The sequence below is a fragment of the Carassius carassius genome, chromosome 4, assembly GCF_963082965.1.
Source record: "Carassius carassius chromosome 4, fCarCar2.1, whole genome shotgun sequence".
NCBI lineage: Eukaryota > Metazoa > Chordata > Actinopteri > Cypriniformes > Cyprinidae > Carassius > Carassius carassius.
Window position 1 is genome coordinate 21,866,622 of NC_081758.1, and position 26,467 is coordinate 21,893,088.

The window sequence follows — 26,467 nt, forward strand, 5'->3', positions numbered from 1 at the left end:
GTAACGCAAAAACTGAAATCAATTCATATGACCCCTTTAAAGGATTCAAGTCCAGTTATTTGTGCATGTTAATTCTAGATTGCCTCGCAGGTGTTTGATTGTTTTTCCTGTTGTTTTTGCAAATAAGGAACTACTTTAGTCTCATCACAACTCAGAAACACTAGATGCGCAACCATACAGCAATAAGCTTCAAAGCGGCAATCGCATTTGCAGTCAGTATATAAACGCTTGAATGCTATTTTAATACGACTGTTTATTGGCTCGGCACTGAGGAATCGTATGAGATTGACAGTCACAAAATCCAATGAGCATCAAGCGACTACCGCTGACCAGCTAGAAAACGGACAGCTCGTCCATGAAGAGCCAATGATGTCGAACGGGCGCGGTTTGCTGTCGGAGCAGGTTTGGCTTCCAACCAAAGGAAATCGTGCCTGTGAAAGCAGAGGTGGAGAGGGACCGAGAGCAGAGAGGAAGAGGAAAGTTGGGCTGCTCGAGATCTCCCGGATTTCCACCTGACTGCTCGGGAAGCGAGATACTGGGACAGGCAAAATGTTGAGTTTGGGGGGCGTAGGAGCGAAGTCTACTAAACCGTCATTCGTGTCTTATGTTACACCTGAGGTAAGCGAAAGCTTTCATGCCGCGTTATACTCGAGATGTTTACAAAACATCCCGGAGACACTGTATTGAGCTAAAACAGAAGCTGAAAGCGCGGACCGTCACGCGCTGGGCGGGGTTGAGTCCCAAGCTGATGCTGACATTGTTGACTTCTTCAAGTTTAGACAAACAGGGAAATCTCAGTCGGTTTTGGGTAACTTTCGTTCACACTGGGAAATGTATTCACACATCACAGAGCAGCAGTGTTTTTTCATTCACTTAACGTTACACTTCGAAGTTTGACGACTGAGTTTTAGTTGTAATGTAGTTGTGAAGTGCGGTTGTTGTAATCCAGGTTATTAAATGATTCTATGTTTATTGACGCGAGCCACGAGTGTCCTCATTTTGCTCTGACATGTGATGTGTTTGAAGTCCATTAATGGTTGTAAACTTCCATCTAGTCTTGAGCGAGCATTGGGCGTACCATAATAGATGTCATGACCCATTGATGGCCAGTAGAGTTCATGCCCTTATTGTTCGTTCAAGAAAGCATGATGGAAAGAATTGTTTTACTCCGAATAGAAACAACGTGATGTAAGATTTAAACCCTCTATTTTCACAGTTTTTTTTTTCATTTTAGTCAATAAAAACATTACAAGACCAAAAAATAATACAGTATTAGAGATTTAAAGGAAAACTGTCATTAATACCCTTATGTTGTTCAAAACCTGCCAAAACCGAGATTTGTGTAAACCGATAGACCGTGTGTCTCAGGTTTCAAAAGCAAATTTTAGGAGAATATTTTCACCCCAGGATGTCATTAGGGAAAGGAGTGTCGCAGATTCTTGGGACTCTTTGTGAGGTTTTGTGTTTTGCAGCTGACCTCATGGTAGCCAGGATGCTTGGTGGCTTCCTTTCCATTATTTATCCTGTTTGTTTCAACAGAACTTCTACAGTTTTTACACATTCCCATTCGTTTATTGATTTGATCTGTTTGAACCAGTGACAAGGGAAGTAGCCTGGTTGAAATTAAGTTGCAAAGCATGCCTTGATATCACAGGGCTTCTGCTGAAATGCATTGGGCCAGAGACACAGTTATTATGGGTAGAGGATCTTAGTGTGCTGATGTTGCTGTACAGTGCTGATGTGGTTCAGTTTTCTTTGAATTCTCATTATATTATTGTATATTACACTTAAGTCAAATGTTAAAGGGATTGTTCCACAAAAATTCTGTCATTTACCCGTCTGTTGCCATTCCATACCTGTACAGCTTTTTTTTCATCTGTAGAACATAAGAGTAAAAGTTTTCTCAGTGTTTTTACCATAGAATTGATGTCACTGGATGGCAAAACTGGTTACCAACATTCTTCTGTCATACAGGTTTGAAATAACATGAGGATAAGTAATTCATGACAGAATAAATGTTTAGGTGAACGGTTCCTTTAATGTAATAAATGACAGTGTAGGTTTTTCTTACCTACTTCTATTCTCATATGTACGATAGCAGCAGTTTTTTCACTAAGGAGCAGATGTTGTGTGTGTGGAGCCATTTAGACTTCAAATGTTCACTTACTCCGCAGCAGCACACTCAGTGTGTCTGTGAAATGTGGCATGATGTGTTTGACATTATATTGATGTATAGTACTTGTTAAAATGTCATTTAGTAAGATATTTTATTAGATAATTTAATCACGTTTACAGTTTTTTACATTAATTGTATTGCTTCTGTCTTCTTAAGGAAATAAAATTAGAGAAAGAACCACCAAAGAAAGAGATCCATCCTGATTTGCTGCCAGGTAAATTCAAAATCCCTTTCAATGTTTTGCTCAATTCAGACTTTAATTACATTAAATGAGATCTCTGGAAGCTTCCATCTGAATTAAAGAACTATTATTAGAGTGATTTTGAAGAAACAGAAAAGTGGGTAATACACTGTCTGCACAAAACTGGCATTGTGTTTATTCAAACTAACATGACGGCTGTTCTGTTGTTTCTTAGGTGAAGTGGAGTTCTGTAGTGCCAACCCTATTCTCAAATACACTCAAGATGACCTGTCCCAGCGTGGCATCTTTGGCACATTGTTCTGCACCAATTTTCGCATTACATTCATTAGTGATGAGATATCACAGGAGGAGACGGTAAGGATTGGTGACAGGGCTCAGATCTCACACGATCTCAAGAGAAAATTTTTTAGGGCTCTAAAAGGTTGAAGGTCCTCCCCTCAGTGGGGCATAAGATAATTGTAGAGACCCATACTAATGACATCATATGAATTAGTCACCAATTTACAGAAACGTAAAATGGTTATGAATAGTCAAATGGAGAGTTTGTCTAGTAGACCAAAATAGTCAACATATGAAAACTGTATTAATTTAAATGGCCATTTGTAATGTTAATTCACATCTACAATGCTGTCACCTAACAAACCATCTAGAAATTGAAATTCAATCAACCAAAGAACCACAGTGTTTATTTTAAACATCACGTGCTTCCTGTATGTAGACTGCAGCATTTCTGTACATGTATTGTGGTTGAAAAGAATAAAATGTATGTTAGGTGTTCATACAATGGTAGTCTTAATAAAAAGATTGCTATTAATTAGGATTGTCTATCATTTAAACATTTTTATTAAAAATGTGTCCTGTTTGAAAAGCTCATTACTCATTCTGTTGACTAAATGTGTAATTTAAAAAAAAAACTTGTTTTTATTAGTAATTATGCTAAATTAACACATAAAATTGACAGTCCTACTATGCATCTAAAATAGTTTGTAGGCAAGTTATGTAGGTTTTATTGTGCTAAACATGGTAAATTAAAACAGAATAGTGACATGGAAAAAATTGGACCCGAGTGGTACATTATAGAGACACAAGAACATTAAAGTCTTGGAAAAACTATGATGTTGAATTACTGCATTGGAAATCTTCCTGCTTTACAGGAAGAGGTTGTCGAAATTGGGCCATTTTATAGCAAAAATAAATTAAACCCTACAGATCTGCTAATTTCGTTGGCTCCTGTATGATAAATAGTTCTTCCTTGTTTGTTAGTCAGGTTTGGATAAACATTTCTACTAATAAAAAAATAAATGGAAATGGAGTAAATAGGAAAAGTGTGAATATAGTCAATCTTTGTTGGCCTTGAAACACTGGGTGTATTAGCTAACTAAAAGAGCATTAGCCAAACTGCACGCTTGGTGATCGTGCATGAGGAACTGTGCTGTGTGCTCTCACTTTAGCTGCCATTTCAGGAACTTGAGAGCCTGACTCACTGGCAGTGAAATTCTGGTGAGAAACCAGTGTGTTAGAGCAGTCTCAGATGGTCAGGTATTCAGGAAGTGTCAGGTGCTCCTTCTCATGGTCTTTTCTTGGCTTATTAAGGCCTGTATACCAAATAAGATCAGTATATAGAGGTTCCTAATCTAATCCATGATCTTAAAAAGCTGCAAAACGTGTTTTTGCTGAAAGCTAAATTGGGTTAGATGTCAGTGTTAGTTGGTATCATAGGCTACTTTCAGACTTATATTTGAGGGTGGTTAACAGGAACTGAAGCGTGTATCACACTTGATTTCACAAATTATTGTGTGAAAGCTCGATACAGCACACTGAACAAGGCAACAGTGTCTGGTTTTTCTGTTAGTTATGGTGTGTCGTGTAAAAGCGCACCTTTCACAAACGACTTGGTATTTGTTAATCACTGTCTTTCATAATCATTGCTTACTTTAGTATTGTCTGCATTGAGAAAGAGGCTGTTGTGTCACTCACCTTTGTTACAGACCAAGACCTTTAAGAACAAACTCTATGGAGAAAATGACATTCCATTAATGTGCGTGGATCACATCTATGGTGGTAATAATTGTTTTTAATTGTTATCGTTAGGAATGATTATAGATCTGTACATTTGTAAAAAAGCCACAATGTGATTTTTCTTGGAAAAGCTTGACTGTTTGAGTCCTGAGAAAAGTTTTGTTTCTTTTGAAGTTTATGATGAAAAGAGAAAACTGATAACAGGAGGCCTTGTGAAGAACAAATATCCGTCCAAAATGATCTTTCACTGTAAAGACCTACGAGTCTTTCAGTTCTGTCTAACATACACCAAGGAGGAAGATGCCAAAAGGGTAATTTTGTTTTGACACTAGGACTGATATATAATATATATATATGTGTATTGTAAAGAGGGTTTCACATCTCCTTTTGAATTTGTTTGTTTGTTCTTTCAGATCTTTCATGGCATTGCTCACCATTGTTTGGAGGAGAAATCTCTGAAGTGTGTCTTTGCTTTTTCCTATACAGGGACACCAAGCCCAGGTACAGATTTATCTTCTTGTAGAGGCTTTCATTATGATACTGTTGTTACTTTTCAGTTTCTCTTGTGGATGTAAATACAGCTGACGTCTGAGTTCTATATTCTTATGTCGCTGGTATGTGTATATTTAACTGCTTTTGAAACAACATGCCTGCAAATACAGCAGGAACCAAAACCAGTAATTCACCAAACCCATGGAACTGTTTATACAACATAAGGGAAAATATCACCTTGTGACGTTCATGAACTCTCACTTAAGCAGAACATGAACTTTGCACACATCTGAAATGCAGCTCTGGTCTTGTAGCACCAACTGTTAAATTCTGATCATAGCCTCTGCAACTGGAATGAAACAGATGGCCGAAAGAACAACAATCTTTTTAGACGACATAATGCCATTTATTCCTGTGATGCACAGCTGAATGTTCAGCAGCCATTTCTCCAGTCTTCAATGTCACATGATCCTTCAGAGATCATTCCAATATGATTTGCTTTTTAACCACATTTTTTGTTATTGTAAATACAGTTGTGCCCCGCAATATAATAATAATAAAGGGTAATTTTATATGGTTCTACATTTTAAATGCCTTAAACTCTAATTAGTCAACTCTGGAACAACAACAAAAGATGTATTTTGTGTCTGCAGAAATGCAGAGGAAACGGGAGACAATTCTGTTTGACTCACCAGAGGACTGGACCCAGGAAATGAAACGGACAAAAGCGAACTGTAGACTAGTCACTGAAAATGAGAACTTTGATCTCTCTCAGAGGTACTTTATGCAGCTGTGAAGTGTCTAATAAAGTGTTACTATTGTTTGAATTACAAGGTACATTTTCAGTAATGGAATGTCATCTCTAATCTATGTTTATATGTACTACTGACCTAGATTGTTCGAAGATCCATCCTACACTGTCTATATTTGGGTAGTTCACAAAAAACATTATTTTGGGTGATGGAACTACCCACTATTACATTTTAATATCCTTTTAGCAGTTAAATTGCCCTGAAATATATGCATTTCTAAAATAAAATATTCCATGTAATCTCTCAATTATTATAATGTCAAATGCATGCATTCATAATTATAAAACAGTTGAAAATTGTTTTGTTTTAAAACCGTTTTCAGTGATCTATAGCAAGTCATAAATTAATAAATGTACCTAACAAAAACACTGCTCTGACATTGTTTTTAGATTACCGAAGTACTTTGTCATCCCATCAGCACTAGGGGATTTATTCAGTTACCAAGGAAAGGGGTTTCCAGTGAGTAACAATATTAACAAGATCTTTGTGAATGTTGCTATGTTTTTTTATTTAAAGGTTAGATTTTGTGTACAAATGGTCATTTTGTCAATTGTTTGATGGCTGTTATTATTTTTAGATTTGGTGTTGGTCTCATCACAGCGGTTGTGCTCTCTTCAAAGCGTCTTTACCGCCCGTGACGCAGGAAGATGGGGATATCCAAAAGCACGTTGACATGTAAAGGAATATTCAGTTTTTTTTTTACTCGTTTACTGTACTGTTTATTTATCCTGTGAGATCAGCCAGTCTGCTGCGATACCTTCATGGTTATTTGTGTCCTAGGTTTCAGTGTTTTTACACGCTGACACTCAAGGCCACTGTTCTTTATCAAAGAACAACATGCAGAATGTTATCTAGTAGTGCGCTAGACACCGTCAGCAAGGACAAAAGTAGTTATGTAATACAGTGTCCACAACATAAACAAACAAAAGAATTTAGTATTGCCTTATCTTGACTGTCAGTACCTTCACATTGAAAGTTTTTTTTTTTCCCCTTTTTTTTTAAGAATGATAAATGCAGTTGCACATAATTACCTTTACTCCGCAAAAACAGAGGACCTCTCAGAATCACTTCCTACTATCCAAGACATCCAGCAATCATATAACAAGTTCAAACAATTCTTTCTTATCGGTGAGTCACAGAATACACGTCTCTTTCACAAGAAAATGCAAAAGAATAAATAAATCCTCAAATATTAAATGAAAGGATGGATATTTTGTTTGCAATCACAGAGTAATGTTTTTTTTATTTGTCTCTTAGAAAATTCAACAGATTTTTGGTTGTCAGACATGAAATGGTTCTCTTCTCTTGAAAGTTCGGGATGGCTAGACATTATTAGGTCAGCTTACATTGATAAAATCCTAAATTGTGTGATTTACTATTTGTATTCCTGTTCATAATCATTAGTTAGATTCTATGAAACCATTATCAAACTGTATTTAATGTCCATAACAGACAATGCCTCCAAAAAGCAGTAGAGGTGGTTGAATGCCTTGAAAAGGAAAACACAAATGTTCTTATAACAGGTAGGTCAGGCATGTTTCGACTATATTAGACTTTCCAAAGATTCTTTTAGATTTCTTAGATTTCCAAAGGTCCTCCAACAGGTTAGCTTCTGGGTTAACAATAGTGTGAGTTTGGGATGGGAGCACACCTGCTTGTCTATGTGTGCTAGAATGGTTCTACTTGGTACCAATTGCACACCTTATCTTTAAAAATGAAGTCGTTTTAAACCTTGATAGATCTACTGTATCCTGTTGACTTTGAGGTTGTATCCCCTGGTAATTTGTCTTGATATTGATTGATTTGCAGAGGAAGATGGAACAGATCTGTGCTGTGTGATCTCCAGCCTGGTTCAGATAATGCTGGACCCTTATTACAGAACACTGATGGGTTTCCAGAGTCTGGTGCAGAAGGAGTGGGTGGCTGGATGCCATTCCTTCCTGGATCGATGTAATCACCTCCATCAAAAAGACAAGGAGGTAATTATTGCATGCTCCGTCCTGCCTGTTGTTTCTTCAGAGGCTAGGCTTAGTGGAAATGTTACTGTTTTGTATTTGCCCATTTTCGTTAATCTTAACCTCTGAGAATTACAGGCTATTTTGCAGCCAAAAAAAAAAGCAACCAGCAAACCTGTCTTTTAGAAGGATGTAAAATAATTTCCTGGAAAAGTTTATCTGGAATAATTGATTCTGATTGGTCAGTCGTGGAATTCTGCAGACAGATATTTTATATGAAGACTACTGAACTCTACTGTGACTACTCAGTTCAGCTAATCTGCACTACTATCATGTTTTTCATTGCATATTGCAGTCTCTTAATTTCACTTAAAAGCATTTTCCATTTATTTACCTGTTGGCTAAGTAACCGTGTGATTTTTAAAATGGAAAATACAATTGGTATCACAAACTAAACCCCTTCAGCATGATACAAGACCATATGGGGTTTATTGTGCGATGCTGTTCTCATCCTGTTTGTCTACTTAATTTGATTCTTGTTTCTCAATGTAGTGTCATTCTCCAGTCTTCCTCCTGTTCCTGGAGTGTGTGTGGCAGCTTGTTCAGCAGCACAGCCCGGCCTTCCAGTTCTCCGAGACTTACCTGACTGTGCTGTCCGACAGTGTTCATGTGCCTGTCTTTAGCACCTTTCTGTTCAACTCTCCCCATCACAGAGAAAGTGTTATGAAGGTAGAACTTGTGTATTTTATTTCATACATTTCATTTAAACTTATTTGTTGAGGTTGATTGTGGTATTTGGACCTTACTGTAGTTAGTTACACTGTTCTGAAGATTGCTTTGAGTACTGCATTCACCATTCTGCAAGTTAATAGTATTAGAGGCCTCTATAGATGTACAGTGGCTAACAAGAAAACAGTCAGCCCTCTGTAATGCAGTCATTACTCTACATGTGCTAACTGCCTGTGCTTGATTGTCTTGGCAGGCAGAGTCACCGCTTGCACAAAGCAGCCAATTGAGCTGCCCAACAGTGTGGGACTGGTCTGTGCAGTTTGACAGCAAGGCCCAGAATTTCTTCTTTAACCCCCTGTATTCAGAAAAGGTGAAAAATGAGAGAGCTGTACGCAAACCTCACAAGCTCAAGGTGAGAGGGTGAAATGCTTCTGATACGATCTAGGTTACATAGTTTAATAATTAAGGGAACGATGTGGAAAAACACCTCCTTTAAAAACGGTGTTCATTTACTGCTAAATTGTATCATTTTTAGAAATTAGTTCAACATGTATGCATCACGCAATATAGTATTATGAGAAATACATTTGTACATTTTAGGTTTTATTGAACAATCAATAAAATACAGATATTATATCTTATATCTTGTGAATTATAATGATGTTTCGAAAAGGAGTCAAATCCAATGTTCTATATAAATCAATGCGTTTTTACAATTGCCTGAATAATTCCGTAATGACAGATAAATCAAAAAACAGAATCCCAAAATCCAACACGCATCTGAGTTACACTATAATCAGAGTTATTTATAGACCTACAGTATATTTTTTATGGTTTTAAAATATGTATTTAAATATTCCTAATGTTTCACATATATAAACATTGTCATAATAGCCAGAAACTATGAATTCAGATTAAATGACTTCACTCAGTTAGCCTACACATTATGGTGAACAATAAAGATATCTGAAATGTCCATCTTAACCTTGGAACCATGTTAAATCATGTGAACCCATTTAGTTTACAATGCTCATTTTGTTATTATCCAGTCAATCCCGATAGACACAATCAAATGTTGCTTTACATTTATACATATTTTTCAATAAGACATTTCACTCATTACAATAGGGAAGAACTTGCCATTTCTATTTAATGCCAATTATAAATAAAATAATAAAAGCACCTAATTCTGAGGGTTTCACTTGAACCTCTTGCTCCAATATGTGAAGTATTTGTTACTGTACAAATCTAAATGAATTACGGTTTAAAAGGAATAAATCTCACAAATGTTGGCATTCAGATGACCGCTTAATAAGAGCATATCTATTTGGTAAATGTGTTGAGATTTTACTGAGATCTTTAGTCAAGAGGAAAATTAAAGGTGAGGGGGACTCCGTACCCAGCCTTGCCCTACTTTTGCTTCTTTGGCTTTTATGTTTGTTTGACTCTGCTTTTTATATTGGGTAATATCTCAGTTGAGTTTATTTTGTGAATTCATTTTTTGCAGATTAATATTTACATTTGTCTTTATTTAAAATGTATAGCACCAAAGACAGTTATCCTTACCCAGCACAGCTTTCAAAACCCCGTTCAAGAAAGGTTTCTTTAAGGACGAGACTGAAAGCCTTAAAAAGATGCTACGAGTGAAGCGTCTCAGTCGCTGGATAGGCTCTCCTGACTCCAGCGCTGCCATCAGCCGAGAGTTCTACGAGTCCTGGCAACAACGTCCTCTGGACTATCACGGCCTCCTCCTCCCCTGTCTGGACGGCCTGGCTGTCCGCGTCTGGATGCAGCGCTACCTGCGCTGGATACCTGAGGTGCACATTCTGGGTGGGGGCTCCATGGCCGTCATTACCAAGATTATGGATCTTCTAAGTCAGGTGCAGGATCTGAAGCGTGTGCTGGAGCACTCAAGAGACTCCTCACAAGCTGCTAAACTTGATCACAGTCCATACATTCAGCACCGGCTGCTGTCGTTCGGCTCCTCGGGACGATTGTCATCCTCATTCCCCTTCTCTTTCAGCCGCAACCAATCTTTCAAGCCCATCATACCTACAGGTCTGATGCAGTGCCTTATGGTAACTGACAGTCTAGCCAGTCAGGAAGATGAGGCCAGTTCATTTGTGAGTTTGGTTTAACAGAGAACCTTTTTCACCCATATGTTAATATTCGTCCATATATTATTAAATAATAATATTATGAGGTAAATACAGGCATATAATGGCCTTGTCAGATTCAAATTAGGTGCTGAAAGTGCCTTTTGTGCTAAAGCGGGTCCTTTTGGAAAGTAAAACAGGTTTTTGTCAAGCCACATGTGCCCTGCTGTATCGAAAACTAAACATGAGCCTTCAGGCAGGATGTAAGCTCTTTTATTTTTGATGTTCCTAATGGAACAGTACCTGGAGTTGTTCTCTTACTCATGACGGAACACAAAAACCCTGAGCTTCCCGCCTTTCTACAGTGCAGTGTTACATAAAATCATCACCAAGTAACATTCCATACAGTATTCTATTCCAGTGGTCTATGGATAGATGAACTTATCCTGAATAATAGCAACCATTATAAAGAGTTTGAAATACACCTGACTTCCACATTTCTCTCATGTTATAGCTCCTGATGTGGAGCCATCTACAGGTATATTGTTACTGCTGCATTTAAAATGTATTGAGAATTATACTGTACTTATTGTGGTCTGATTACTGTGACTTCCCATTTCTTTCCCCCAGATGCCAAGTAAACCTTCGGGTATATACATTTTTTTGTTTTTTTTTCGCGTCTAAGAAAATGTAAGAAAAGAGGAAGTAAGGAACAATACATGAGATCAGCTGTCTCAGAGTTTAAATGCTCTGTTGTGTAATGAACACTTTGGGGCTCTTAGCTGTCCAGTGATAGGCTGGCTGTTATTTTAGTAGTACATTATGAGACAACAACAACAACAAAAAAAATAATAGTAGTAAAAAAAAAACAAAAAACACAAAGCTGATTATCTGGGGGAAGAATTGTTTTCTTTCTTATAATCTGCAGCTAGATTCAGCTGCCAAATTTATTTTATATATATATATATATATATATATATATATATATATATATATATATATATATATATATATATATATATATATATATAATGGAAAATCGTTGTAAACTGCAAGCCTTTGCAAATATAATTATTTAAACATAAGCTAATGTAATTCTGTATCTGCATTTGTGCACATTTCCTTTGCAGTACTACTGCCACAAATCAACAGGCACTTTGTTAAAAAAAAAATGTGTTCAAATTGCATTTGAAATGTGATTAAGCTTATGTAAGCTGAAAGCACTGAAGCACTGAGCTGTTATTTGCTGGTAAATGTGTGGAGAGGGCAGCATTTTGTTTTGGTTTTCACCTCTTCCTCCTATGTTTTGCACTACTGCTCCTTGCCAGTCAATCACTGTCAAATCTGATTCTGTTCACTTCAGTTCTGTACTTCTCTTGTGTAAAACAAGGGATTTCAAGCTGGATTTGAAACCTATAACTGTATAATTGCTTTGTATTTTTCTATAACTAACTTCAGTGTTCATAATATAAGAGTTTGGCCTTGAAATATATGTCAGATTGCTTTGTTTTGGACCATTGACTTCAAAATGATAATTTTCTTGTAAAAGTAGCATCAAATACTTTTATATATGCACTCGAGAAATATGTCACACTTTTTGTCCACAGAATTTTGAAATAAAACGCTAGATCAATGCTTTACAATCACGTTTAATTCTTGTAAAACGTAATCTAGCAAGCAATAATGTTAGATGACACATACTTTTTTTTAAGGAAATAGTTCGTGTGTGTGTGTGTGTGTGTGTGTGTGTGTGTGTTATACACACATACAGTACTATGCAAAAGTTGTAGGCCACTAGTATTTTCACCAGCAAAAAAATGCTTTTAAGTCAGTTATTTATGTTTTGCTGTAGTGTCAGTAGTAAATAGCAGTTTACATTTCCAAACATTATTTTTGCCATTAAATGTTATAATCCAGTGAGATTTTTGTTTGCACAAGGAGTCTGACAACATGCAGTGCTCCACACAGAGATCTGATCTCACCATCATCCAGTCTGTCTAGAATAACCTGAAGAAACAGATCAAACTGAGACAGACTAAATCTAGAAGAACTGTGGTAATGTCTCCAAAACGCTTCAAGAAACCCGCAAAGCTACAGTACTGTGCAAAGTTTTAGGCACTTGTGTAAAAATCCTGTAAAGTAAGGATGCCATCAAAAATAATTTCATAAATAGACGTTATTAATTAACTTCTATTAACTAAATTAAACCAACATTTGGTGTGACCACACTATGCGTTTGTCCTAGGTGCGCATTGGTTTTCAGGTAGCTTTGCAGGTAGGTTTCTTGAAGTGTCTTGGAGACATTGCCACAGTTCTTCTGGATTGAGTCGGTTTGTTCTGTTTCTTCATGTTATTCCAGACAGACTAAATGATGAAAACTGATATTTACTACTGACACACTATAGCAAAACATAAAGTAACTGACTTAAAAGCATTTTTTGCTGGTGAAAATACTAGTGGCCTACGACTTTTGCACAATACTATATATATATATATATATATACACACACACACACACACATATATATATATATATATATATATACATGTGCATATACATATATATATATATATACGTATACAAATATATACATATATATATATACATATACATATTCAGGTGCATCTCAATAAATTTGAATGTTGTGGGAAAAGTTCGTTTATTTCAGTAATTCAACTCAAATTGTGAAACTCATGTATTTAATTCAATGCACACAGACTGAAGTAGTTTAAGTCTGGTTCTTTTAATTGTGATGATTTTTGGCTCTGCACATGGTCTTTTTGTCTTCGGAGCATCTTAATCTTTTGGCTCCTGCACAGAGCTGTGTTTGCATCTCTCATTATTTACACTACAAGTGTGAATCGGTGGACGGGGCTAAACAGGCAGTGATGTAGAAGCAGGCGTTGATCGTTTTCTGCAGAGGCGGTGTTTAGCCACGCTATTACATCATAAAGTTTTGAATTCTGAAACTTACAGGATGTTTTATAGTACAATGATCTCTTATCTGTCAAAAGATCAAGGGCATTTGGATTTCTCAGTTCATGATCCCCTTAAAGTAATTCATTGTCTCTGTCATGTTTATTTTTATTTTTTTGTAAATAGTTTTTATTTAATTTTGTTTTCATTTACTTTACTACTAAGACAGTTTTCTTTTTATTCCGCGGAACATGTTTATATAGATAGATAGATAGTTGTAGTGAACTATAATAATCCTGGTTCTACCTCACCAGTGATGTTCAAAAATGTTGTCTTGGTATGCAGCTCCAGATCCATCCCGAGTGTGTTTTTTAATACTCAAAAACAGTATACAAATAGTGTAATACAACCATCAAAAATAAAAAGGATAGACAATAGACAAATTTAAATTAAACAAATAAATAAACGAAAAAAGGAAAAGGGGGTGTTTAACATTACTTAACTGGAAAAAAAAACACTATTTGAGACATGTTATTAAAGGCAGGATAAGAGTTACAAACAGACTAGTTTGTTTTTAAAGTTTGTTCTTCAACAACTGGATCAATGAAAGGTATTGCTCAAATTCTGTCTAAACCGTGTCGAGATGCCACATCCACTGCTGTTCTCGTCACGGCTGGTCGCCATATTAAACCTGACGGAAGAAGCGACGCTCCGTGGTAGTGAACGCGAGGGGCCCCTCTCCAAAACAAACCCCGATTTACACCTACATTCCCCTTATAAACCCGGGGAATCATTTATGCTTCGGACTGAATAAGCCAGTCTGTTCTCAGACAGGAGTTGTCTGGGAAGGAGATTTAGTTCTAGTGTGTTTGAGAGATGAGTACTTTGACCCAGCGGAGCTCCGGCCTGGTGCAAAGACGCACCGAGGCTTCGCGCAGCGCTGCAGCCGCAGACCGAGACCGCGGATCCGGCGAAGAGGACTACGAGCCCCGCCGTGGAGACGAGCCGGAAGACGATGACAGCGGTGATTCCAAGAAAACCAGACTGACCCTGATGGAGGAAGTACTGCTGCTGGGCTTGAAAGACCGCGAGGTTGCTTTTGTTTTTTGCTTTATTTTGTTAGTAGTTCTATGTAGTCGATGTTTAGCCATTTATGTCCATGATGGCTACCATTAGAGAAAAGGAATGCTGGAGCTGGAAACTGGTTTTTTTTTTTTATCCCGATTGTTTTTAAAATTGGTGACGTTTTGAGTTAAAGTCAACCATATGAGTGCTTGTGATACAATGTAGCTTTTAGCTTGCCCTGAAATGCATTATAAGTTGTCTCTCTGACCCACCAGACTGTCATAACAAACACTAGTTTAGTGAACAACATAGTTTAAAACAAAGACGCGTATATCTTAATATACAATTGTAGCCCGTTTCATGTAGCTTATTGTAAGCAATGTGACGTTAGGATGCTATGACGTTATCAAGTCATATCGACATGAAATGTATTATGACAGTTTTACATATAATCTATAACTGATAAGAGTATGAATTTCAAGCAGCTATATATTGACAAAAATCTATATTTTAACAATGCATGTACAGTCATGGCAAATGTTTTGAGAATTACATAAATATTGGAAATTGGAAAAGTTGCTGCTTAAGTTTTTATAATAGCAATTTGCATATACTCCAGAATGTTATGAAGAGTGATCAGATGAATTGCATAGTCCATAACTTAATCCCAAAAAAACCTTTCCACTGCATTTCATTGCTGTCATTAAAGGACCTGCTGAGATCATTTCAGTAATCGTCTTGTTAACTCAGGTGAGAATGTTGACGAGCACAAGGCTGGAGATCATTATGTCAGGCTTATTGGGTTAGAATGGCAGACTTGACATGTTAAAAGGAGGGTGATGCTTGAAATCATTGTTCTTCCATTGTTAACCATGGTGACCTGCAAAGAAACGCGTGCAGCCATCATTGCGTTGCATAAAAATGGCTTGACAGGCAAGGATATTGTGGCTACTAAGATTGGACCTAAATCAACAATTTATAGGATCATCAAGAACTTCAAGGAAAGATGTTCAATTCTTGTAAAGAAGGCTTCAGGGCGTCCAAGAAAGTCCAGCAAGCGCCAGGATCGTCTCCTAAAGAGGATTCAGCTGCGGGATCAGAGTGCCACCAGTGCAGAGCTTGCTCAGGAATGGCAGCAGGCAGGTGTGAGCGCATCTGCACGCACAGTGAGGCCAAGACTTTTGGAAGATGGCCTGGTGTCAAGAAGGGCAGCAAAGAAGCCACTTCTCCCCAAAAAAACATCAGGGACAGATTGATCTTCTGCAGAAAGTATAGTGAATGGACTGCTGAGGACTGGGGCAAAGTCATATTCTCCGATGAAGCCCCTTTCCGATTGTTTGGGGCATCTGGAAAAAGGCTTGTCCGGAGAAGAAAAGGTGAGCGCTACCATCAGTCCTGTGTCATGCCAACAGTAAAGCATCCTGACACCATTCATGTGTGGGGTTGTTTCTCATCCAAGGGAGTGGGCTCACTCACAATTCTGCCCAAAAACACAGCCATGAATAAAGAATGGTACCAAAACACCCTCCAACAGCAACTTCTTCCAACAATCCAACAACAGTTTGGTGAAGAACAATGCATTTTCCAGCACGATGGAGCACCGTGCCATAAGGCAAAAGTGATAACTAAGTGGCTCGGGGACCAGAATGTTGAAATTTTGGGTCCATGGCCTGGAAACTCCCCAGATCTTAATCCCATTGAGAACTTGTGGTCAATCCTCAAGAGGCGGGTGGACAAACAAAAACCCACTAATTCTGACAAACTCCAAGAAGTGATTATGAAAGAATGGGTTGCTATCAGTCAAGATTTGGCCCAGAAGTTGATTGAGAGCACGCCCAGTCGAATTGCAGAGGTCCTGAAAAAGAAGGGCCAACACTGCAAATACTGACTCTTTGCATAAATGTCATGGAATTGTCGATAAAAGCCTTTGAAACGTATGAAGTGCTTGTAATTATATTTCAGTACATCACAGAAACAACTGAAACAAAGATCTAAAAGCAGTTTAGCAGCAAACTTTTTGAAAACTTATATTTATGTAATTCTCAAAACTTTTGGCCACGACTGTATATAGTTAAAATGCATCTACTGACCTTGTCACAAGTTACCCACATGTTCACATTCTTAAATCCAGATATGCTTCACACAGTCACAACAAGAAGCGTTTTAGAGCAAATCCGAAGATTACCTTTTTTATGGATTGAAAACTTAGAAAACCAAACTGACCTACTACACTTGGAAAACATATGCAGTGTAATACAGAGCCTACTGTGTGAAATGCTATATCGCATAATGCAATGCACTCAACTTATATTTACAATTTTGTTTTATTATTATTATTTTGGTCACAAATATTAGAATGGTTTTCCTCAAATTGTATGGCAAAAAAAGTTTTAAAACCAAGCAAAACAGGTTATTATTTTCAAGATAATGAATCACTCACTGCAATAATAATTATTATCTCCCTCAATCTAGAGCACTCAGATGCCACAGTAGTAAAACACTATTAGACCGTTAACAGTGTCTCTTATAAAGGAAAGAGGCAAAATACCTCAAATTAAGCCAGTTTGGCTTTGAGACATTTGCTGTAATTTTGTCGACTGACCTTTAATTAAAGGGTTACTCCACCTCCACTCCCTTTTTGTCATCTTTAGATGTTTATGATCCGTTCAGCATCTTACATTGATCATGGAAGTGTCATACTGCTATACAGATTGTTGCTATATTAGCTCTGCAAGGGTGGTGGATACATTTTCTTTTCTTTTTAACAACAGCGCTCTCTCTAGCACAATAACATAATTATTATTATTATTACAGAAGTTCTTTAATCCTTTGTTTTACATCCCTGCCATTTTCAGGCGTTGAATATCACGTTGAGCCCTATACAGAGGCCTCACTTAAGATTTGCTTATCTGCATGGAAAGTAGCAGAAAGGATAAATGGATTTACTCAACATGTCCCTGTACTACAGTTTGCTCATGCTTATTGCTTGTACAAAATTTACATTGACATCAAACAAACACTTTAAGTGTAGATATTCTTACCATTGCTTGCTTGATTGAGTGAATCTGACAGAACGTCACATTTCACCCCAAAATCAAAAGAAAGAAAATAAATATGTTTTGGAACCAAAATATTTTTTTGTTATTGTACTTAATTGTCATGACAGTAATGTCACACAAAATAATAATGTAATTTTTTTGATGTGTTCTTTTTACACATTGCATGCACTAAATATAGTAATAACAGTAAATGATGCATATTTACAAGCAGCAAACACTAATCCAAACCCTAAGCTTAAGCCTGATGTGTGTGTAAGTTGTTAATTAATATCATGCAGTATGGATTTGTGTGATTACACTGTGACAAGGACACAGTATGGGTCATGTTACCTGGACACCTTGACATTTTAAACCTGATTCCATTCTGACTGTGCTATCTTTTAAAACAGCCGCATTTTCCTACCATTATCTTGATTGTCTGCCTGTGTGTGAGCTCTTATGCTGTTGTCAAGTATCGAGTTTACTCCCATGACAGAGGACTTATGTCAAAAAGAAAACTGACAGACTTTCTTGATCTTGAATGCTGTGTTCTTCAAAGAAGCAATGTTTTAATAGATGTATTTATTCAACTTATCTTTTAAAAGACAAGGCACTGAAGCATTCAGGCTTTGCCATAATTGCATCTTGCCAGTCTGTCGTTTTAGCAAAGCAAAATTATCAAAGAATCACATGTAGTCATGATGAGTTAAACATCTAGTCTAGTGTTCAAAACATTGGGTTGGGACAGGTTACATGTTTTACATTTTTTTTTGAAAGACGTCTTCTCTCCAAGGCTGCATTGATTTGATTTGGGGTTCAAAAAAAAAATATTAATCATTAACAATTTTGAAAACAGTTGCTTAATATTATATGTTATATGTTTTATATACATATATTGTCATTTTCTTTTAGATACAGAAAATTGTGATTTGGTTTGTTAGTTTTGTTTTTAAAACCTACAAACTTTTTTTTCCTCGTTGAATACAAAAACCACATGCTTCCCATATTTGAATGAGCAAGGCAGTGCGAGATGATACAGGTCATTGAGAACACAGAATGATATCACATTGTGCTTCTATTCGTTCTGGGTGGTTTGCATGTGGTCTTCACGTACGGAGCAATGCCTGTTACCAGTGCCTTGAAAGAGGCCTGTTGTTTGCCCTCTGGGACAGGAGACCGGACCTTCACAAAGCAGGCCTTGTTAATAATGAAGAGATCCATTGCTCACTTCATCCGCTGCTAACCATGACACTGCACAAACTGAAGTCATCATAACTGTGCCTGAGTGCTGGGCAAAATGCACCATTTTAATTCCTGAATTAAATTCAAGCAACACCACACAGGAAGCTGAAATGGAATAACAGAATGAGAAAAGTACTGGATTACAAAATGGAATAGCCACATAGAATTGTATTAGTCCAACACAAATTGTTTGACAAAACAAACTATTATTATAACTGTGTTTGAACATTTTTCTTTGTTCACAAAACATTTGGATTGGAGTTTTAGTTACACTGAAGCTCTAAACTCCGATGGTGCATGTATACTGACTTTCTTCATTATGTTTTTATGTAAGGGCTACACCTCCTTCTGGAATGACTGCATCTCCTCAGGCCTGCGGGGCTGCATGCTCATTGAGCTGGCCTTACGAGGGAGACTGCAGCTGGAGGCCTGTGGCATGAGGAGGAAAAGCCTGCTTGCTCGCAAAGTAAGACAAACTGTTCATCTAAGGGGGAGGCTTCCTGTTTTTTTCAGTTCTGCAAGCATTTAAAGGGATAGTGCACTCAAAAATGAACTTGTCATCATTTACTCATCCTCATGTCATTCCAAACTTCTGTTCTTCTGTGGAGCATAACAAAGACTGAATACTGCTGGAGAACTTCAAACATTAACTTTCATTGTTTGAACAAATGTAATGTAAGACCATCATTTTTCTGTACTGATGGTAGAGGTTTCTACAAACACACAACTGGACTGAACAAATTCAGAAGATATATTCTTTATGTGCTTGTAAAATTCAGCACACTGGTGTCAGTACATTAACAGTTGTGTATGGCTCGTTCTCTCACAAGAGGGAGCTCTTTGATATTATTTGTGTGTCAGGAGGCCACTTTTTGTGGCTGGTTTTGGCTGTCGTAAGTGAGAACTTTTATTATTAAACCAAGCTCAGATGTATCTCTGGAAAGTGCATTAGATTTAATATATGAAGTGAAACTCTTCAGTCTTCAGTTGAAGCAGTTCATCTCCTTCACATGATTTTATCCTCTTGAGTTCACTGCCCTGACGTAAGTGGTGCGTTGTGCATTAGCACTTTTCATTGTGTTCAGTGACGTTCTTCTTGTCTTTTTTTTAGGTTATATGTAAGTCTGATGCTCCAACGGGAGATGTGCTTTTGGATGAGGCTCTGAAACACATAAAAGACACTCAGCCGCCCGAAACCGTGCAGAGCTGGATAGAGTTACTCAGTGGTGAGTTTTGCACATATCATTTGAGTTCCTCAGTCTTGAAATGATTTATTCAGATTACCTCCGTGCCTTACTTTGGCTTTAGAAAACAAATTAAACATTACTTATTAAACTCAATACTTGTTATTGACTAGACTAATATTTATTGGTTATATTATACACTACTGTTCAAAAGTTTGTGATTGGTAAGATTTTTTTTATGTTTATGTATGAAGTCATTTGATCAAAAATACAGTAGAAACAGTAATACTGTGAAATTGTTTTTCAAATGTCTATTTTTCTCATTTCTATTTAATAGACAATAGACTATTTTAATATAATTTATCTCTGTGATGACAAAGCTGTATTTTCAGCAGCCATTACTAGTGTCACATGATCATTCAGAAATGATTTGAATATGATGATTTGCTGATAAAGAAAAAAAAAGTATTATTATCAATGTGCTTGTGGAAATCATGTTAGCTTTTTTCAGGATTTGTTGATCAAACCAAATGTAGGAAAAAACTGCATTTGTTTGCATGTATAACCTTTTGTAACTTATAAAAGTCATAATTTATTTTACTGTCAAATTTGATCAATTCTGTGCATCCTTGCTGAATGAAAACATTAATTTCTGTCTAATAAAAAAATCTTACTGACCCCAAACTTTTAAATGGCAGTGTTAGATTACATGAAATTGTATTGAATTTAATTATTCTTGCCATTGCTACCAGGCCTCCAGACTATGACTAAAAAAGTCTAATTTGCGGCCAAAAATATTAATTTAATTTAATATTTTTGCTGAGATCGCCATTGGCGACTATATAAATGTACATGTTATGACTTATAAATTTGCATATAATGCTTTTGTTCCTGATTGTTTTGAGATCACATATTGTATGTTGATGTAATAAACGGAGACTGACGGCACACCTGCTAAAAGCAGCTCCAGTTGTGGCAGAGGTCGAAAATGACGGATACGTGCAGAGTAAAAGTGTCTATTTCTTGCACAACTTGATCAAACTACAGCAGGTAAAGCCGTCAGCTGTGTTGATATTAAGAATATTTGTTTCTAATCGATACTATGGCTTCTTGTTATCAAGATCTTTAGTCTAAATGCTGTGTTCGGTTAATGCGAGCGCTTCATATTATTTGTAGCGCACTTGTGTCCAACAAACACAATAGGCTTTGTGCTCTGTAACCTTTTATTAAACAAAGTATCAGCTTTTAAATACTGCAAAAAACATGACGAAATTCAAACAATAATTACGTTTTAGCACTCTTTAATGTAGCATGAGCAGCATGAGCCTCTATTCAAGTGGCATGGGACGTGAACCTATCATATCTTTCTCTTTACTACTATAGTACGAAATAAACAGGAATGAACACCAAAAGGTACCATTCACCATACCATTTACCATTCATGTTAAAAAGCTCATTAGTCATCTAGAAAAAAATAACTATAAAGGAGCATTTTGCTTAACTTGAGTTGACTTGAGGAGCCCAAACTACACTCAAGGGCCAAATGATGCTGACATAGTTATGGTCCTTGATTTTGGCACGGATTCTGTGTATTAAACAATTCTTTGTGTCTGTATAAATAATTCTCAAGTTGGAAAGGACGTTTAGTTCCCACTTTAAGTGAACCTTAGTTCCCAGGACATCTACAAGGATTAAAATGCTGATGCTGTAAAGAAAAAAAAAAGGAGAAACGTAAATGCATAACAGTATGAATGAAATGTTAAGGGCTTGGTTTCACGGACAGGGCTAACAGCTCTGACTTACATTTTAGTCTGGGACTAGGCTTAAACCTTGTATGTAAAACCAGGGGAATGTGTTTAAAACAAAAAAGGACAAAAGAAAGATATAAAACACGTTTATTCTGTGGCACTTAAAAAATAATTTGGCGCCTATTTTGTTTCTTAAAGGAGTCAATGGCTCCTTAAGTGAATTTTTTTTTTTTGGGGTCTGGAGCCCTGCTACCTTCTAAATGTACTGTGCCTGGTGCACATAAAAATGCTGGATCCATCTTTGGTCCAAAGTGTGGATTTGAGAGAGATTTCTGGTACCTACTGTGGCTATGAGGTTGGAAATGTCTCAGTATGGAGAGCCAAAGGGTCAAAGGGTGAGATCAAAGCGTCTGCGAGAAGAAGCTGCCGTCTTTGTTTAGAGAGTGTATAAAAATGTGCTCAGAATTAGATCAGAGCCATAAATTTCTGCAGGATGATGACTAGCAAATGTTCTACCACAGCCTGCTTTGATCCTGAGAAGTCTGTGCTTCTCTACTTTAGCACAGGAGCCGACCAAGTGAGCTGGTGGTACTCGCTCAAGGCACTCTAGCTTGACTTCTGCATACAAAATTAATGTCAGCAACTTCTGAAAGACTGTAAGCTGCTAAAATCCAGAAGAAAACCTATGAAAACTATTAATGATGTGATAATGCTGTATGAGCAGATATCAATAAATAGGACTACACAAAAAGTGTTTACCTGAAAGCTTAGTGATGCATATTCTGTAGCACTGATTTCTTTTTAAATTTAGGTATTGCTTGATATTGGATATTTATTTGTGCGTAATAATTATTTTATTTGTTTACATTTTGATTGCCGTTGCCATCATATAATTCATTGTAAGTCATTAAAATCATTAAAAAACACTAATAATTTAATGAAAAATGCGATCTTTAACACATTTCAAAATGAATGTCCATACTGTACATTTTAATGTTGTTATGCTTAAATTCACTTCCATAAAAAAAAGGAAGTTATAGCCATAGCAATTTGTGGGGGGAAAAAAAATCATCACATATCACATCTTTGGGAAAGAAAGCCTCTATTATACAGTCTACCTTGGCCTTTATGAAAGACGAGCTCTATCAATTGAAGAATTGATAGAAAAAGTGTGTACTTCCAGTTTGAGGCCCATTATTTAGTTTTTTAATTGATGCACCAATGATGATTTTTCATTTCTGATTCAGATTTCTTTCTTTTTTTATGTTTTAAAAGCAATTTGGCTGTTTCTGATGGCCAATTATTATAATAAAATAAAAACATATCTGCATGAAATGAAAACCGCAGACGGGCTGAATGAGATGCAGATTCACTCTCTGACAGCAGGTGGCGCTTATGAAGCAGCAGCAATAGTGTTTCCTTGGTTACCACTGTAAACAGAGCAGATAAATACTACTTTATATGAAGGTATAAGAGGAGAAGAAAATGCCATTGTCATCAAAACTTTTTCTGAAGACAGTCAGTTCCTTTCAGTGATACATTCATATAAACCCTCACCCCAAATTCAATATTTATATTTTCTTTCTATATTTCGAGCATCGTAAACAGTGAGCTTTCTCTGCCTGCTACAGTATTTTCTCCTCTTTGCGTCCATCTTCGGCATCTCCGGCCGCTGTTTATAGACTCGGGCATGATGTATTTTTCTTAATCACTGTCCCAGGAGCTCCCGAATATAAAAGAAAACGAAGTACAAAAAATACTGTATAAAGACAAATACAATGTGTTACTCTCATGAGCTACCGGGACAGTGATTAAGATTTACCAGTCGATTACGCAATCGACATGTTGGCGACCACTGTTGACTATGACAGATTAGTTAAATCTCTGTCCTTGTCAAATAAAGTGAATATTTCTTTCTTGGACATTGCGAACATGGAGCTCTCAGTGGCAAGATTACATGGAGCTTCTCAGAAGACTATTTCAGCATGGTCAGGTGTCATTTCAAAAATGAAGGCGCGTCTTTAAGACCTATATCTCATGTTCCTATTTTTACTTATTGTATTTGGTGTTTGATCTTCACTGATTATGTATGCTCTGAATGTACCTTTGGGAGATGGGGGTGGGGGGATATGGTCGGAGAGAGGGGAAAAAAAGATGTGTTCAGAATGACGTTTATTTTTACCTTTTGTTTCTGTACAATAACATTCTGTAGTTCAAGAAAGTTTTTATCAAAAAAAAAAAAAAAAAAGTGAATGTAAATTTATTTGGTGCTGAAAGTGCTTGTCTTTTGCAGGCGAGACATGGAACCCTCTGAAGCTTCACTATCAGCTGCGTAACGTCCGAGAGCGCCTGGCCAAGAACCTTGTAGAGAAGGGCGTCCTCACCACCGAGAAACAAAACTTTCTTCTTTTCGACATGACTACACACCCACTTACCAATAATACTATTAAGCAGCGCCTAATGAAGAAGGTGCAGGAGGCCGTTCTGGACAAGTGGGTGAACGACCCTCACCGAATGGACAAACGTATTCTGGCCCTTATATTCCTCGCCCACTCCTCTGATGTACTAGAGAACGCCTTTGCCCCGCTGCTGGATGACCAGTATGATCTAGCCATGAAGAGAGTACGGCAGCTGCTGGATCTGGAGCCTGAGGGCGAGAGCATGAAGAACAACTCCAATGAGCTGCTGTGGGCTGTGGTCGCTGCCTTCACCAAATGAAGCAGGTTCAGTTCTGATGGATGTGCGATCAAACGTAGAACGGTTGGACTGGTAAAATCGGCGTTGAATTGGATTGACCTGGTGTGTCAGAATGGCGTCTCCGTTTTCTTTCCTTGTAGATATTCCTTCCTCGCCAATTTATTTGGTCTTGAATCATTTGTTCAGTTGAATGCAATTGGGTACCTTATCACAGTAGACTGTTGGAACATTTACCATTCACATCGCTGCTCAAAATGGCTTGTTTTTTGCTCCTTCCTTGTCTGGACATCTGTGTTGGGTACCTAACAGATTTTACAATCGGAAAATTAAGCAAGGATTTTTACATTGTTTTGGTGTCCGTTTCATGCGTTTAATTGGAATTGATTCATCTGCGTATGGTACTGTATGACTCAACAGATGCTCAGAGAAATTAAGTACACTGCAGTGTGTCATAATTTTTCATTCAGTTTGTTTTCATACTAATAATAGAGCTTAAAAAGAAACCAAAAAGGTTATCAAGGACAAAATGCTGTTATGGTAACAGATTAAACCTCATTTTATTTGGTAGTTTAAATGCAAATTTAGGGAAGGGTGTTACAGGACCTGTTCAGTATTTACTGGGTGTATTATGAGCATCCCTCCGATTCCCTTGGTTGTCTACGTTCTGTCTATATAAACACGCCACAACCTCTACCTCTTCACACATTTACTGTCATGATTTCTCATGGGCATGCTGTTGTGTTACTTAGAGATTGATTTTAAAATGTACTTTTATGTGCCTGAGATTGGTTACAGGATGCGTAGCTCTCAAGGTGCAGTATGTACTGTAGCTCTTTGTGACGTGGCATTAATGGAGCTAGATTCAGATATTGGTTGTAACTCAGTTCCTCAGAGGCCTCATACCCTTTGTATATGACTACCAGAAACTAATTTTGAGGGCCACAAGAGTTTAATTCTAAGAAATCTATGTCCTCCCTGAAAATAAACATACATTTAGATATTTTTCCACTGATATATGGAAGTTTGCCCTCAAGGTTTTAAGGGATGTGTTATGTTATTATAAGATTTTCATTTCATGTACTCTCACCTCTAAATGGGATTAAAAAGAAAACACAACCTTCAAAAAATGTGAATTTTATATGTAAGAGCAGATTCCTCCATTTTCTTGAGTCTTGGGTATATTTTTGATAATATTTTATTATCATTAGCTGATTGGCAGTATGGTAGGATGGACTGGCATTCTGTCACAATCTAGTTTAATCTGTATATAATTTTTGTATTCATGCTGCATACTACATGAGCAAACTCTGTATCAATCTTCATTTTGCCTGTCATGTTAACGCTAGCACATGCGTGTCTTAATTTTGTTTTTACACTATGAAGATGTGTCAAGGAAGCCTTTGATCAGTCATCATATTTCTTTATTGTCATTCTGTTGATTTTTATTCAGTTTTATATCAATCATTTAACAATCAAAATGCTTTTGTTTTGCTCTTTATTTCTTTCACAATGATGGCAAATGCTTGCTTCACGATAGTTGATTGTATGTAGCTATGGTCTGGGAAATCCACCAGTTTGGAAGCATCGGCTTAAGACATGGGGGATTTTTTAAGTGTCAGAAATGTGTCTCAGATTGAGAGAAAATTAAAATCATGTGCGTAGCTTTAGGACTCACTATAAAGGGACCCCAATGTATATACTTTTTCTTATTACTATAAAATAAACTATGGTCTTGAAAGTGCCTCAAACATCATCTGTTATTTATTTTGTGAAGAAGCAAGTGCTGCTTTTGATGCATCAGATTTGTTGAATTACTTTTCTTTTAATTTCTCACATACAGGGAGCCAAGTCAGACAAATTGAATGCATCTTTCAAACAAATGCATTTACATATACTGTAAGTTAGATTTCTTTTTTTTACTAAAACAGTTATTTTTAGAATGCATTGTAAATGAATGATTTATTTTATTTATTTACCTTTATTTTACCAGGGAAGAAAATCACATTGAGATTACAATCTCTTTTACAAGTGAGCCAGGGTCAAAAGGCAGCACATAGAAGATACACTTTAACAGATAACCGAGTACTCTGCATGC

The 26,467-nt window shown here is 36.9% G+C and overlaps 2 protein-coding genes across 2 annotated transcripts; both read left to right on the forward strand.

Moving 5' to 3' along the window:
* Nucleotides 1-354: 354 nt before the first annotated feature.
* Nucleotides 355-11,343, forward strand: mtmr12 (myotubularin related protein 12). Its single transcript, XM_059547896.1, has 16 exons — nt 355-618; nt 2,333-2,390; nt 2,593-2,732; nt 4,367-4,439; nt 4,572-4,708; nt 4,811-4,898; nt 5,543-5,666; nt 6,091-6,160; nt 6,279-6,376; nt 6,705-6,829; nt 6,959-7,037; nt 7,154-7,224; nt 7,511-7,680; nt 8,209-8,385; nt 8,639-8,797; nt 9,930-11,343. Exons 1-16 carry the CDS (start codon nt 550-552, stop codon nt 10,521-10,523), a joined length of 2,232 nt encoding a protein of 743 aa, XP_059403879.1. The 5' UTR covers nt 355-549; the 3' UTR covers nt 10,524-11,343.
* A 2,702-nt stretch (nt 11,344-14,045) lies between these two features.
* Nucleotides 14,046-26,113, forward strand: golph3a (golgi phosphoprotein 3a). Its single transcript, XM_059547897.1, has 4 exons — nt 14,046-14,490; nt 19,078-19,209; nt 19,855-19,969; nt 23,969-26,113. Exons 1-4 carry the CDS (start codon nt 14,275-14,277, stop codon nt 24,391-24,393), a joined length of 888 nt encoding a protein of 295 aa, XP_059403880.1. The 5' UTR covers nt 14,046-14,274; the 3' UTR covers nt 24,394-26,113.
* The last annotated feature ends 354 nt before the right edge of the window (nt 26,114-26,467 follow it).